General features: G+C 43.3%; 1 protein-coding gene across 3 annotated transcripts in view; it reads left to right on the top strand.

Annotated features, from left to right (window-relative positions):
• Positions 1-13,284, top strand: part of USP13 (ubiquitin specific peptidase 13) — a 68,186-nt gene that overhangs the window by 51,413 nt on the left and 3,489 nt on the right. The window contains exons 11-19 of one of the 3 annotated variants that reach the window (XM_083442055.1): positions 1,016-1,141; positions 2,834-2,987; positions 4,608-4,782; positions 5,184-5,272; positions 6,006-6,128; positions 6,852-6,878; positions 9,201-9,344; positions 10,338-10,504; positions 11,816-11,978. In XM_083442055.1, the coding sequence (XP_083298181.1) occupies positions 1,016-1,141; positions 2,834-2,987; positions 4,608-4,782; positions 5,184-5,272; positions 6,006-6,128; positions 6,852-6,878; positions 9,201-9,344; positions 10,338-10,504; positions 11,816-11,978 (1,168 nt within the window). Of the gene's footprint in view, positions 1-1,015; positions 1,142-2,833; positions 2,988-4,607; positions 4,783-5,183; positions 5,273-6,005; positions 6,129-6,851; positions 6,879-9,200; positions 9,816-9,898; positions 10,505-11,815; positions 11,979-13,284 lie in introns of those variants that run through there. The other 2 variants (XR_014511722.1, XM_083442056.1) reach the window with 2 other exon arrangements.

The following is a 13,284-nucleotide window of genomic DNA, read 5'->3' as shown; positions in this document are numbered from 1 at the left end:
TTTTTTGCTCATTTTTTATGTATGTGCCATTCCAATTTTTATATTTATAATCATTTTTTAAATGTGTTTTAAAATATATTTGCTATATGTGTTTATATTGTCAATGGTTTTGAGATGCCTCATGGGAAACGAAATAGGTAAATAATGCTGCCCTCCTTGCATTGCGTGAAGGCAGCATTGACCTATTGCCTGGCAGGTTTGATTTTTTTAAATTTTATATTATTTTTTCTAAAGCTTTCTGACACAGAACTAAGCAGCATACAAGGTAGCTGGAGTTTTGTTCTGACATTCCTTCTGTCTGCAGGGCAGTGGAGGGCATATGCGTATTGCCCAAAATAGTTTTCAGAATTCCCAGTATAGCTCAGTTGGTTAGAGTGTGGTGCTGATAATGCCAAGGTTGCAGGTTCGATCCCCGTATGGGACAGCTGCAAATTACTGCATTGCAGGGGGTTGGACTAGATGATCCTCAGGGTCCCTTCCAACTCTAAAATTCTATGATTCTATGATTCTCTTCACCTCCCTGAAATCATTCCATAAATGTGGGGAAATGTAAAGACTATCCATGTAAGGTGTGTTGGTGCATGCTGGTCTCTGTCCATTTAGTAGATGGGCAGGAGGAGTGTTACCTAAAACAACCATAACTAAACTAAAAAAAATAATCCTGCTATATTTCAAATTATGTGATGTCATTATGTACATTTGGAGTCACATTTCGTCTTTTTCTGGGGTTCTGGGGGTGCCTAAAGACTTGCTGCCACCTCCCACCTCACGTAGAACATGCATACATTATCAAGCGGTGTTGTGAATTGCACCAGTTCATCCCCAGACTTCCCATGTGTACCTTTGGGCAAATAATTAAATCTGCTCCTCTCCCAATGGGAATAGCTCTTTGGGTAACTGATACTGAGAAAGATGGGAAGGAGGATCATAACAGTGGTACAGAGCGCCGTTTTTGTCACATGCAACAAAGCATTAATTACAAAGCGTCATGGCATATTTTGTTCTGTTTTTTTAGCCTCAGCACAATGGCATCTCTCCTCGCATGTTCAAAGCTTTCGTAAGCAAAGGGCACCCGGAATTCTCCTCCAATCGGCAGCAAGATGCACAGGAGTTTCTCCTGCACCTTATACATCTCATAGAGGTGAGCAAGGGTTAGCCACTACTTGCCTTGTCTTTGCTTGTATCAGACAAAAATGGTATGTTAGTCTTGTACAGTATAGTAGTTTTGGTGTAAAATGGCGTGGTACCAGAGGTGTACATGGCACCTTTGTAGATTTACATCAGCAAAATAAGATGTGTCCTTTCCCCAAGGAGCTTACACTGGAAATCTTGCTGCTGCTGCTGCTGCTGCTAGATTTATTACACGGACTTCACCACCAGGTCCGAGGGTGAGCCACAGCAGTAGGGAAGACAACGGAGGAAAGGGAGATGATTCTTTGATCTTTACAAAATAATAATAATTAATTGCTGGGTTAGCAGAGTCTATTTGCAGCAACTGATTCAGCAAAATCGGGACATTTCCTTTCAGATAAATCAATTGAGTGAATGGACGTGTAGTGCCTTATCATATTTTATCTTGAGGAGTTCCATGAAATAAATTAATAAAAATCAATTCATGAGTCTCTTAAGTATTGACATGGGAGATAAGTACTTATTGAAAGCTTTTTTTCTTGGACCCTGACGACAAGGCCGCAGAAACTTTCACAGTTGTGCGCATAGAACATTGTAGTGCAGAAATAAAAGATTATTTCCCACCACCCAGTTGTGTCGGTACTACTTGATTGCAAAGTAGGGGTTGTAGTCAATGCGAGTCCTACTCAGAGTAGGCAAAGGCAAAGGGACCTCTGACCATTAGGTGCAGTCGTGACCGACTCTGGGGTTGCGGCGCTCATCTTGCTTTATTGGCCGAAGGAGTACAGCTTCCGGGTCATGTGGCCAGCATGACTAAGCCGCTTCTGGCAAACCAGAGCAGCGCTCGGAAACGCGTTTACCTTCCCGCCAGAACAGTACCTATTTATCTACTTGCACTTTGTGCTTTCGAACTGTTAGGTTGGCAGGAGCAGGGACTGAGCAACGGGAGCTCACCCTGCCTTGGGGATTCGAACCACCAACCTTCTGAACGGCAAGTCCTAAGCTCTGTGGTTTAACCCACAGTGCCACCCGCGTCCCCTACTCAGAGTAGACCTGTTAAAATTAATGATCAGGATTAACTTGTGATGCTGAACTAGTTGGGCCATTGGCCTTGATCCAGCAGGCTCTTCTTATCATTTCTTCCTTTTGGAGTGTGAGAAATTTAAATTTCTGCCTGTCTTGTACTCTGTGTGATGCTTTTGAGACATAAAACATCCCCTAAAATGTAATCGGTATCAGTCATGACAATTGCAAGTTTTCAATATGGCTGTTGAAATTTCACGCTGAAGAGGTAGTATGTCAGTTTGGACTCTTAATGTCTTAGTGCTTCGAGTGTTAAAACTAAACTACTCTTCTTATGTTACTATGAGAGTATGGGAGCAGCTTCAGTGTGGCTCCTTCCTAATATCAGCAACACTTCTGAATACCAGTTGTTGGAAACCACAGGAGGGGTGAGTGCTCTTATGCTCATGTTCTGCTCCCTAGATTCCCACAGACATCTGGTTGGCCACTGTGAGAACAAGATGCTGGACTAGATAGGCCTTTGCCTTGATTCAGCAGGCTCTCCTTAGCTTCTCGTCAGCATCACCCCAGCTGAGAAACTAGGACAACAAGGAGATGTACTTTGGATCTTCGCATGTGGCCTGGTTATTCTTGCGCTGTCATGATTGTCCAAGAGGTCTGACCTGCTTTCTCCCTTCAGAGGAACCCCATTGGTTCAGAAAACCCGACCGATGTCTTCCGGTTCTTGGTGGAGGAACGTACACAGTGCTGCCAGTCCAGGAAAGTCCGATATACCGAGAGGGTGGACTATCTCATGCAGTTGCCTGTAGCAATGGAAGCTGCAGTGAACAAAGGTTAGGCGGGAATTAGGCTACTTTGCATGTGTTGGTTTTTGCGTCCTTCGGAAGAAACTTCTGGGTTCTGCTCAGTTTATTCATGCATCCATGTTATTTCAGCACCACAATAGCTTGCATGTGTGAATGAGCCATTACAGATTTAACCACCCTGTTTCCCCTGAAAATAAGACAGTGTCTTATATAGGTTTTTGCTCCCAAAGATGCTCTAGGTCTTATTTTCAGGGGATGTCTTATTTTTCCATGAAGAAGAATACGGTACACATATTCTGGGGAGGCCTTATGTTTGGGGGAGGCCTTTTTATCAGGGAGGTCTTATTTTCGGGGGATGCCTTATATTATAAAGGTAAAGGTAAAGGTACCCCTGCCCGTACGGGCCAGTCTTGACAGACTCTAGGGTTGTGCGCCCATCTCACTCAAAGAGGCCAAGGGCCAGCGCTGTCTGAAGACACTTCCGGGTCACGTGGCCAGTGTGACATCGCTGCTCTGGCGAGCCAGAGCCGCACACGGAAACGCCGTTTACCTTCCCGCTAGTAAGCGGTCCCTATTTATCTACTTGCACCCAGGGGTGCTTTCGAACTGCTAGGTTGGCAGGCGCTGGGACCGAACAGCGGGAGCGCACCCCGCTGCGGGGATTCGAACCGCCGACCTTTCGATCGGCAAGCCCTAGGCACTGAGGCTTTTAACCCACAGCGCCACCCGCGTCCCTTCCTTATATTATAGTGAGAGGAAAAACTGGAAGTAGGTCTTATTTTCGGGGGATGTCTTACTTTTGGGGAAACAGGGTAGATTTAACTACGCAAACAAAACTTTCCCTTTCTCCTGCCACTACCTCAGATTGTGTGTGTGTGTGAGAGTCTGAGGGGGGGGGGGGAGAGAAACCAGTTCATGCATCCAGCCTCTAGTCAAGCGATGTACACACGTACATGTGCGATACAATCCTTAGTTTTACTGTAATGCAAAATACCTGAAATACCTGTCCTTTAAAATATCCTGAACCTCTGAGACCAGATGGATTAAGTGGAATACTTCATGACGATCGGTGGAAATTTGCACTTTGAGGGAACCTCTTCTGTGTTAGCTGAGATGGAATCCCAGAGTGTTAGAGGATTATTTTCAGGCATGGCACTAGTCAGGCCTGTTGGGCAACACTGCTGACCTGTTCAAAGTGACAGTTGAGTGCACCCAACGTTCTGCATCATGGGGGAATGGTGACACAGGAAATTGCCTTGTCTTCAGTCAGACTATTGGTCTATCCAGCTCAGAATTGTCCACACTGACTGACCTCTGAGAAAAGGTCATAACTCATCTCTAGCTACTTCAGGTAAGGCTGGGAAAGACACCTACCTGGAACCAAGAGGGTTACTGCCAATCTGTGTAGACAAAACTGATCTTGTGTGGACTTGGCATGAGGCAGCTTACAATGCCTTCCTAACCAACTTCAACCTGAACTGTAAATCCTAGATATCAAAATAACAAACCATGCTTATGGTTATTGAGGGGAGAAACTTGAGGGAGACTGCATGTGAGAATGCAGTATTTATTATCTGAGTAACTCACATAAGGTTGTCCATTCTCCACACGCAATGGCCCTCTGTTGTTGCTTGTGTTCCTGGTTAGATGAACTGATTGCTTATGAATTGAAGAGGAGAGAAGCTGAAACTGCAAGGAGGCCCCTGCCGGAGCTTGTACGTGCCAAAATCCCTTTTAGTGCCTGTTTGCAGGCCTTTTCAGAACCAGATAATGTAGAAGACTTCTGGAGCAGTGCCCTTCAAGCCAAGTCTGCTGGAGTTAAGTGAGTGCAGTTTGTCCTATACATGGGTATGCATGTTAAGAGAGTGAGATGTCCTTAAGAAGCTTCAATCGCAGCCTCCTGAATGGCTTGGGAATACAAATAGAAATAGGACCAAATTCAGGAACCTTTGTATCTGTGTTTGTGGGGACTGGCTTTTCTTTGCTCCCCATTGCCTCCAAATCCCCGCTCCCAGCTTTATATTGAGTATATAAAAGGATTCCTCCTGGATCAGACCAGACTCCAGATTGCTTTTGAACAAATTAAAAAGTCACTGGTCCCAATACAGATCCTTCAGTCTCCTTCCATTCTTCCAGCGTGAATCTGTTTTTGAGTGCAGCACTCTTTTGGTTTTGCATTCCTATGGCCCAGCTTCATTCTCATGAAATTGCTTTTGTTTCCAGAACCTCTCGCTTTGCCTCATTTCCCGAGTACCTCGTAGTACAGATAAAGAAGTTCACTTTTGGCTTGGATTGGATACCTAAGAAGCTTGGTATGTGCTCTGAATATTCTGTTCTATATTCAGTTCTCCTGGGTTCTCCTGTAAGGTTTCCTGGGATTCCCTGAGAGCACAGAAACCATTGTTATGGAGAATCAGTCCCTACCTTTTTTTTTGGTTTAGGACTAAAGCTCTGGGTTTGGGGAGCTGAGTATGGGAACGTGCTTTAATGTTCCTGTAACGGATCTCAGCGGTGTGTGCATGTGATAATAGATCTATAGAATCTTTACAACATACACTATTCTGTTGTTCACTACATTCAGTTTCCCGGACCAGATTTTTGTCCCCTTTATTATTGGAAATCTCAGGTGACTCCTTGGAAACACAGTTAATGCATTTATTGCAAGATTCTGATCCGAGTAGGTCCCTTTCTGTTGCCAGATTTCTGATAACAGTATTAGCCTATAAAAGGAAAAATGGATTACTCTATGATTATTGATTTTGCCTAAATAATATTGATTTATACTGATAATTTGATATTTTAAGCGCTATATTGTTCTTATTTTAATGGAATTCAGAAACCTACGGTCTGAGATGTACTTGATTTTAACGTAATATAATTTATTAATTTTATCTTGTTATACCTGTGTTGCTGTATGATGTATTGAATATGGGCCTATGGCCGTAATAAACTATCTATCTATCTATCTATCTATCTATCTATCTATCTTCCTGTAACGTATTTGCTGTGCATCTATAGGCTTTTTTTGCCCTGCTGTGTTTGCAGATGTTTCCATAGACATGCCAGATCTTCTGGACATCAGCCACCTCCGTGCCACAGGCCTCCAACCAGGAGAGGAGGAGCTCCCAGATATCTCTCCGCCCATTATCATTCCTGATGACCCCAAAGGTACTGCCTGCTACCACGAGGATCTCTACTCCCCCACCATTCTCCACCACAACTGTTAGTTGAACTTCTTTTCTGTTCCTTTGTCACTTTTGCTCCCTACCTGTTCACATGGGACTTTCTTCTGGGACGACAAGCTCCAACATCTCCATGGCACATCCTTTGCACTGCAGCCATTGGGCGCTGGGCTTATGGGTGTGAGAGAAGTAGCCAGTTATAGAATTGAGGCCTGTTTCCTGGTTTAGTAAGTGGGATTCCATTCCTTGACAAAATTTTGCGCGGTGTGCAGGCAGGAATTGAGACTGAGACCCAATCTGGAAGTAATATGAGGAGCAAGCAATGGAGAATGGGGAGCCCAGGATCAAGGAAGCCTACTCAAGCATAGGCATTGGGGTAGTTCTGGTGGGCCACAAAGTACATAGAAGATTGAGGACCTGATTTAGAGGAGATGCATAGATGTGGGCAGCCTGCAGGTGTGTGCACACACCTATGCAAAGAAGCAGGGGAAGGTGGGCTGAGCATAATTGGTTAGGCCAATGGCACAGATCCCCATGACCAGATCTGAAGCCCTAGTCCTATGGAAACAAGCACATCTGATGTCCGAACAAGGCCTTGACTCTATGGCAGTGATGGGATCTAGTGTTTGCACCCAGCGCAGAACTGGCCAGCTTCCTCTCTCTCGCCATCCCAATGCACACTCCCTCACTTTGCCTTCTTCACTTTCAGATGGCATGACGAACCATTTCATGGAGCGTATGTATTTCATTTCATTATGTTGGCTTTATTTTATTTTTAAGGCTGTTTTAGTGAACTTATTTGCTGCTGCACAGGGGGCGCTCTGTCTGTAGAGAGATGCATGGAAGCTCTTCTCTTTGGGCTTTTAATTGTGCCATTGTTTTGAATGTCTTCCAACCTATTCTTAATGTTTGCTTGATTATTTGGTGGAGGATGTGAAAAGTACCAGGGAGACATCAGGGACTGCTCTCCTGTGTTGGAATCGTCTTCATCTTTACTCCCTCACAATTGGTTCAAGGCTTGGGTATCCTAATTTTCTTTGGCATAATTCTTCGCTCTCACATTGGACGGAGCATCAGATTTATGTATTGCCATTGGAATAGCCTTGTTGGATCGAACCCACGAAACAGTCTTTTGCTTCCAACAGTAGCCAGCCAAATACTTTTGGAAAGCCTACAAAATAGGGCATGATGACAACAGCTCTCCCTCGTTGCTTGTTTTGGCTTCCTAGTATTCAGAGGGTACTGGAGATTCCATTTGGCCATTGAGAGACATATTTTCTTTTTCTGCAGACGAACATCTTCTGACGCCAGGGCCCAGTTTGTCAGATGGGAATAAAAAGGAACAGATTTAGATTTTTAACAAATCCACATTGAATCAAATCACCTTGGAATGTGCCTGAAGATGGGGATGGGAGAATTGCATAATTGATTGTTAATTTTTTTATTTTTTATTTTTGGTATTTTATATAGGCTGCCCAATAACATTATTCAAGCAGTGATTCAAAACATAAATATTGTAGGTTTTTTTAAAAAAAAAGTCCTGAGAATTTAAAAAACAAAACTTTACATCGTGTGAAAATAACCACAAGGAACATGCCAGGTGAGCCTCTCTGGAGAGGGGCACACCACAACCGGGATGCCCAATGCCAAAATAACCCAGCAAGTAGAAATATAAAACATTAAACCTAACACCGAAGGGTTGCGAAAGGCATTTTGGGACTGAGGAAGTGGACAGGACGACTGGGGAGAGGCCCACAGGTGAGATGGGAAGGTTCTCTGGACTAGAGGTCCCCCACTCTGCATTAAATTGAAGACTTCCAGCCTTAGCTGTCTAGTAGACAGAGCACTGCTGGTGTACCTGGAACATTGGGGCTGTTTGCTTGACAGTTAATGGCTCACCTGAAGCTAATATTATGGTCTTCATTCTGTATTCCCTATGCCAATTTGCTCAAGTGGCTGGCTTTTAGTGCTAAGGGCCAGAGTGTCCTAAGAAATGTCTGCTTCCAGCTGTGCAATAGATTATGTTTCCAAGACTATTGAAAGTTGCCCTCACTTTGCATTCTGCCTTACATACATACACCCAACAATGGAATTGCGGATTCCTGTGGACGATGAACCATAACATTGGCAATCCTGTCTGAGCTTAAATTGACTGAAGCTATTGCCTTCAGCTCACCCTTTTGCAAAACCTTCGTTGAAAATCTGTTGCTGAGGCTCCAGTAATGTATGTGAGTAAACCTTAAAACTTGGAGTAGCTGTGGTACAGAAAAACCTGGGAAGCTAGCGTTGCTATCCCTCTGAAATGTTCCTTTGTCTCAGCATAGGGAATATCAAATGCCTCAACTGATCTTTGTAGGCTCTCATAACCGTTTATGTGCTTGCATCTCAGTAGTGCGTGTCCATATTTATGATTTATGCTGTGTTATTCTTTAGAGCGAAACTGAGCCTGTGTAAATGCAAGATCATTGTAGAAAGTTGCACAGATGTTCAGTTGTCTGCTGGTCTTAGCAAGTATAAAATTGAATGTGACATCCTATGCACACTAATGTGTGCACGTTCCATGCACACTAATGCTTGGGTTGTGAGTTCTGGACAAGATATTTTTTTTAAAAGCCCGAACGTTACAATTTGAATAAATTAACAGGAGAGCAGATCTGCTAAGCATGCAAAGTGTGTGAGAATTAAAAGGCATTTTCAGCATTTGGAAACCTCAAAAACAGGACCGGGCTCAGAAATGGAAAAGAGATGAGTGATTAATATTAGAGGTGAGAGTAAGGATGGTGGCAGCCATGGGAAGGGATATAGAACTGTAAAGTTAACTGTCTTTCTCTTTTTAGTGGATAGTTGGAGTTTCCAACCTTTTTATTACAATTATGAGGGCCAGAAAGGTTTCAAAACGGGCAGCAAATTGTAGGTTCTCAATTCTATGAAAACTGCACATTTTGTGCCACTGTTGAAACACAAAGCCCTGTCCATTGATGGGATAGGATGGTGTTTTGCTTTGCTCTTGTTTTGTTTGACAGCTTCTCACATTGGGTGTGTCCTCTCTCTCTCTCAGCTCCAGATATTGATGACTCCTCAGTGATGCAGCTAGCCGAGATGGGTTTTCCACTGGAAGCATGCCGTAAGGCTGTCTACTATACAGGCAACATGGGTGCTGAGGTGGCTTTCAACTGGATCATTGCCCACATGGAAGAACCAGGTCTGTAATCTGATTGGGTGCACATATGTCTGCAATAGACATCGCCATGCCCGCTAGGACAGTTCTGTGCTCTCTATGCTTCCTTTTAATTGGATAGCACTGCAATTCTTATTGCATGATATACATGATTTAGTACAACAAAAACAAAATGTGTACACTACTAAATTCTCTAATATATTTGAAATCAAATGAACACACGTCTGTCAATCTTTGAAAGTCCGTAGAAGTATAATAAGTCTATAGTTGAAAGAAAGTAATAGATGCTATCCTGTGGGCTAAGCGGTAAAACTTTTTTAGGCGTTCATGGTGCCGAAGTAGTAAGTGAATAACAACGGAGGACAGTGATCCCGGATAATCTGACTGTTTCGCTGGAATCTTCTTCAGCACAACTACAAAAGAATTCAAATATGAAACAATGACCTGTGTACATGAAAACTATATAAACTTCACACAGAATTGCAGTGTTATCTAGTATACTGGTCTTCGTGTTTGTATTCACTTGTATATATAAACTTGTATATATAAACTTCACACAGAATTGCAGTGCTATCTAGTATACTGGTCTTCGTGTTTGCATTCACTGATATTGTTTGTTGTGTTAAGTGTGCAACACAGGGGTTTGTTGTTTTGTATTCCTTTAAATTGGAAGCAATCCACAGACAGCTTCACCAGCTTCCTTCACTGTTCCATCCTAGGTTAGCCTATCATTGCATAATTATGGGTGTGGGATGGACTTTGCGGGTATCTAGTCATCTGTTTCCTGCCTTGCAAATACATCTGTATGAACATAAGTGGAGACCTGCTTGATCAGACCCAAACATCCACCTAGTTCAAAGTTTCTGCTTCCCCCCCATGGAGCCCACAAGCAAGGCATAAAAGGAACAACCCTCTCTTGTTGTTGCTGTCCGGTGACTGGAACTCAGCTTCTCCTGGTTTAGGAATAGGCACTCAATTTGTTTGCATAGATTTCAATATTTGCCGCTTATGTTCCAGATTTTGCAGAGCCCTTAGCCATCCCTGGTTACGGAGGAGCCACTTTTCCTGGGGCAGGTGGAGCAGCAGTTGTTGGGCTGGATAACCAGCCCCCAGAAGAAATGGTTGCCATCATTACCTCTATGGGCTTTCAGCGGAACATAGCTTTCCATGCGCTACGGGCAACAGTGAGTCGTCCGGCAAATTATTTGGGGTCTATTTTTAGCACAGATGCAGACGTCCTCCACTTCCTCATCAAATATGACTTTCAAAAGCTGGTGTGGTAGATGAATGTCATTATCCAAAGCAGAATAAGCCCTTTTGCTGCCATTAGCAGTGGCAGCAGGACACTTGACAAAGGAAGACCTTGTACTCCTTTTCCTTTGGGGAATTACGTTTATGCGGCATCCTGTTCATAGGTACTGGTCCGGAGAAAATCTTGGCTGCAAAATCTTCTTTGCCAATAGCTTATTGAGGGTTGGGAAGCAGCTTTAGGAAGACTGGCTTGAGACTTTTAAAGAGAAGGCAACTCTTTGACCAATACTCTCTGTTTGAGGTGCCTATTTATTGTTTCTATAGCACAGCCTTCCTTAACCTGGTACCCTGCCATTCTTTGTTGCAACAGATACTTGCCTGTCTTTCAGAGATGCTCATCTTGTGGCGACTCCTCACTGAGGAGCCCCAGTCTCCAGGTTCCCTGGAACTCATGCTAAAAGTTACTACACTAGACAGCAGGTTGATGGAGAAAGGCATTCTCACCTGGTGAGGATGGGAAAGAGCTGGAGTGGAAAATTCAGAAATGTACAGTTTGAGTAACAGTGAACTGAATAAGAGGCTTATAGAATCATAAGGATACAGTTATTTGGGCCTGAGATTGATGGGCATGAGCTGACATAATTAAATGAATGACATGGATAAAGTAGGCTGTAGCTTGCAAAAGCTGATACTGAATTAAGTTAGCTTGCATTTTTTAATTACTGCTGCAGCAGCATCCTGAAGGCTTCATTCATTTGTTGCCCTCCCCTGGCATCATAATATTTGTAACACTTGCTCTTCCCGTTGGTTAAGATAGAGGATTACTTGTCCAGCTAGGGGAGGGTATCCTTAGTTTGGTACCAGACCAACACAATCTGTCCAGACTATGTGGGTGGAAGTTAAATATGACATAGGAACAAATACGGGATTATGGCAACCACATTGCACAGCCTAAAACAGCTGCTCTGCTGAACTGAAGGAGACTCTGTTGAGGCTGTCACTGTCCATGGTGCTTAAATCAACTCAGTGAGCTTCAGACACGTAAAGAAGAAGAAGCCTCTCTGCTGCAGTGGGAATATTTCCATTTGCAGCAGGTTTTGTCCCTCCACCTTTTGTTTGTGTTTCCCATACAAAGGGAAGAATGCAGCAACAGGTTTTTTACTTTTGGGAAAAGGCACCCAAGCCACAATGGTTGTACTGATGCTGATGGCTGTTGGCTATTTTATCTTCCTATTGGTTGGCAGAATAATAACCTGGAGCATGCATTAGACTGGATCTTCAGTCACCCAGAGCCAGAGGAGGAGAACGAAACGACTTCTGAAACCATGGACCTAGAGAACCATGTGAATGCCAACATCCTTGCAGAATCTGATCCAGAAGGACCCAGGATCAAAGACGGCTCTGGGCGTAAGTTTCCCATAGATACTTTGCTTTGGTTGTTCATATCTTATTCCCTTTTCCCAAATGTATTTGCTACAATTATGAATCGCTTCTCCGCTATCAACGGAAATGGTGATATACAACCATGTACAAAATGCACAATTATCAGTCAGTCTTAAAATGACAAATACCAAAATCAATTCACTGAAACTGCCAACACGAACTAAATGGCTAAAGATCAACAGTAGCAGTATTAAAACCCCAAACCCTCTCAAGATACCCTGAAATGCCTGTCAGAACAGCTAGGGTTTGTCCAACCTTGTAAAGATCAGCAAGGAAGGATAGGTTCATTTGTCTATTTTATTCGACAAAAGGCGTTATTTTGTGCTGCCTGAGTAAGACCAAAAAAATGCAGACAAGTCATATTTAGTCTTTTTTAAGAATTCTAATTATGGCAAACTAAAAACCCTAAATCAGCAAGTTGGCTTTTGATTTCTACAGACCTCTTCCTGATACAGAAAGGGAATGGGAAGAAACATTTTCATAAGCACACCTGCAAATGTACAATATTCGTTGTAACGATGCGCTCATTAAGGAGCCAGGATTCACTGCAGGCCCCCTGTTGAATGTATGTTTGATGGCAAACCTGGGCTTGTTACTGTGTAATGTGCGAAACAACTCTTTGGTGTGCAGCAGTCCTCAGGTTTAGCCCCTGGCAATTCTCATTAAAATGACTCTTGTGGCAAGCCTGCCTTTGTTTTAAGATCCCATAGCCCTAGTTAGACTAGATAGTGCAAGCTGTGTGGACTATTGATTTGAAGCAGCTTTTGATACAGATGCCCAGAGGGGGCAGACATTTCTCTGTGCTGCTCGGACACATTTAGACTCACGTTTTCTCCTCTTTTTTATATCTGCCTGTAACAAAAGATAATCTGCTTCGTTTTTTACCTTGATGGTCACAGTGATCCTAGCGGGGGGGGGGGGGGAATCTAAAACCAGCCACAGGATGGCGCTGTTGGACAGCAGCTGAAGAGTACTGAGCAGAAAGAAGTAGACCACAGTCACCTTAGAAAGCCTGGAAGTAGCAAATAGTGCTTGGCTCTGTTTCTCACAGGGTTTTTGCGGGGCCATGTGAATAATCGGAATATGAAAGTGTACTTTGGGGCATCGTTATAATCATTTGGTTGGAGCGCAGTGGTGACAACGCCAATGTTGCAGGTTCTATCAGTTTAAAATATATTCATAAAAACAAGCAATAAGATATAATATCAAACATTTGAACTATTTCTCATTAATTCAAAATACCATTAATCCCAGCAGACATCTATAATCC

The sequence above is a fragment of the Podarcis tiliguerta genome (assembly GCF_965153285.1).
Source record: "Podarcis tiliguerta genome assembly, chromosome: 5".
NCBI classification, from domain to species: domain Eukaryota; kingdom Metazoa; phylum Chordata; class Lepidosauria; order Squamata; family Lacertidae; genus Podarcis; species Podarcis tiliguerta.
This window is presented reverse-complemented; position numbering and strand designations above follow the sequence as displayed.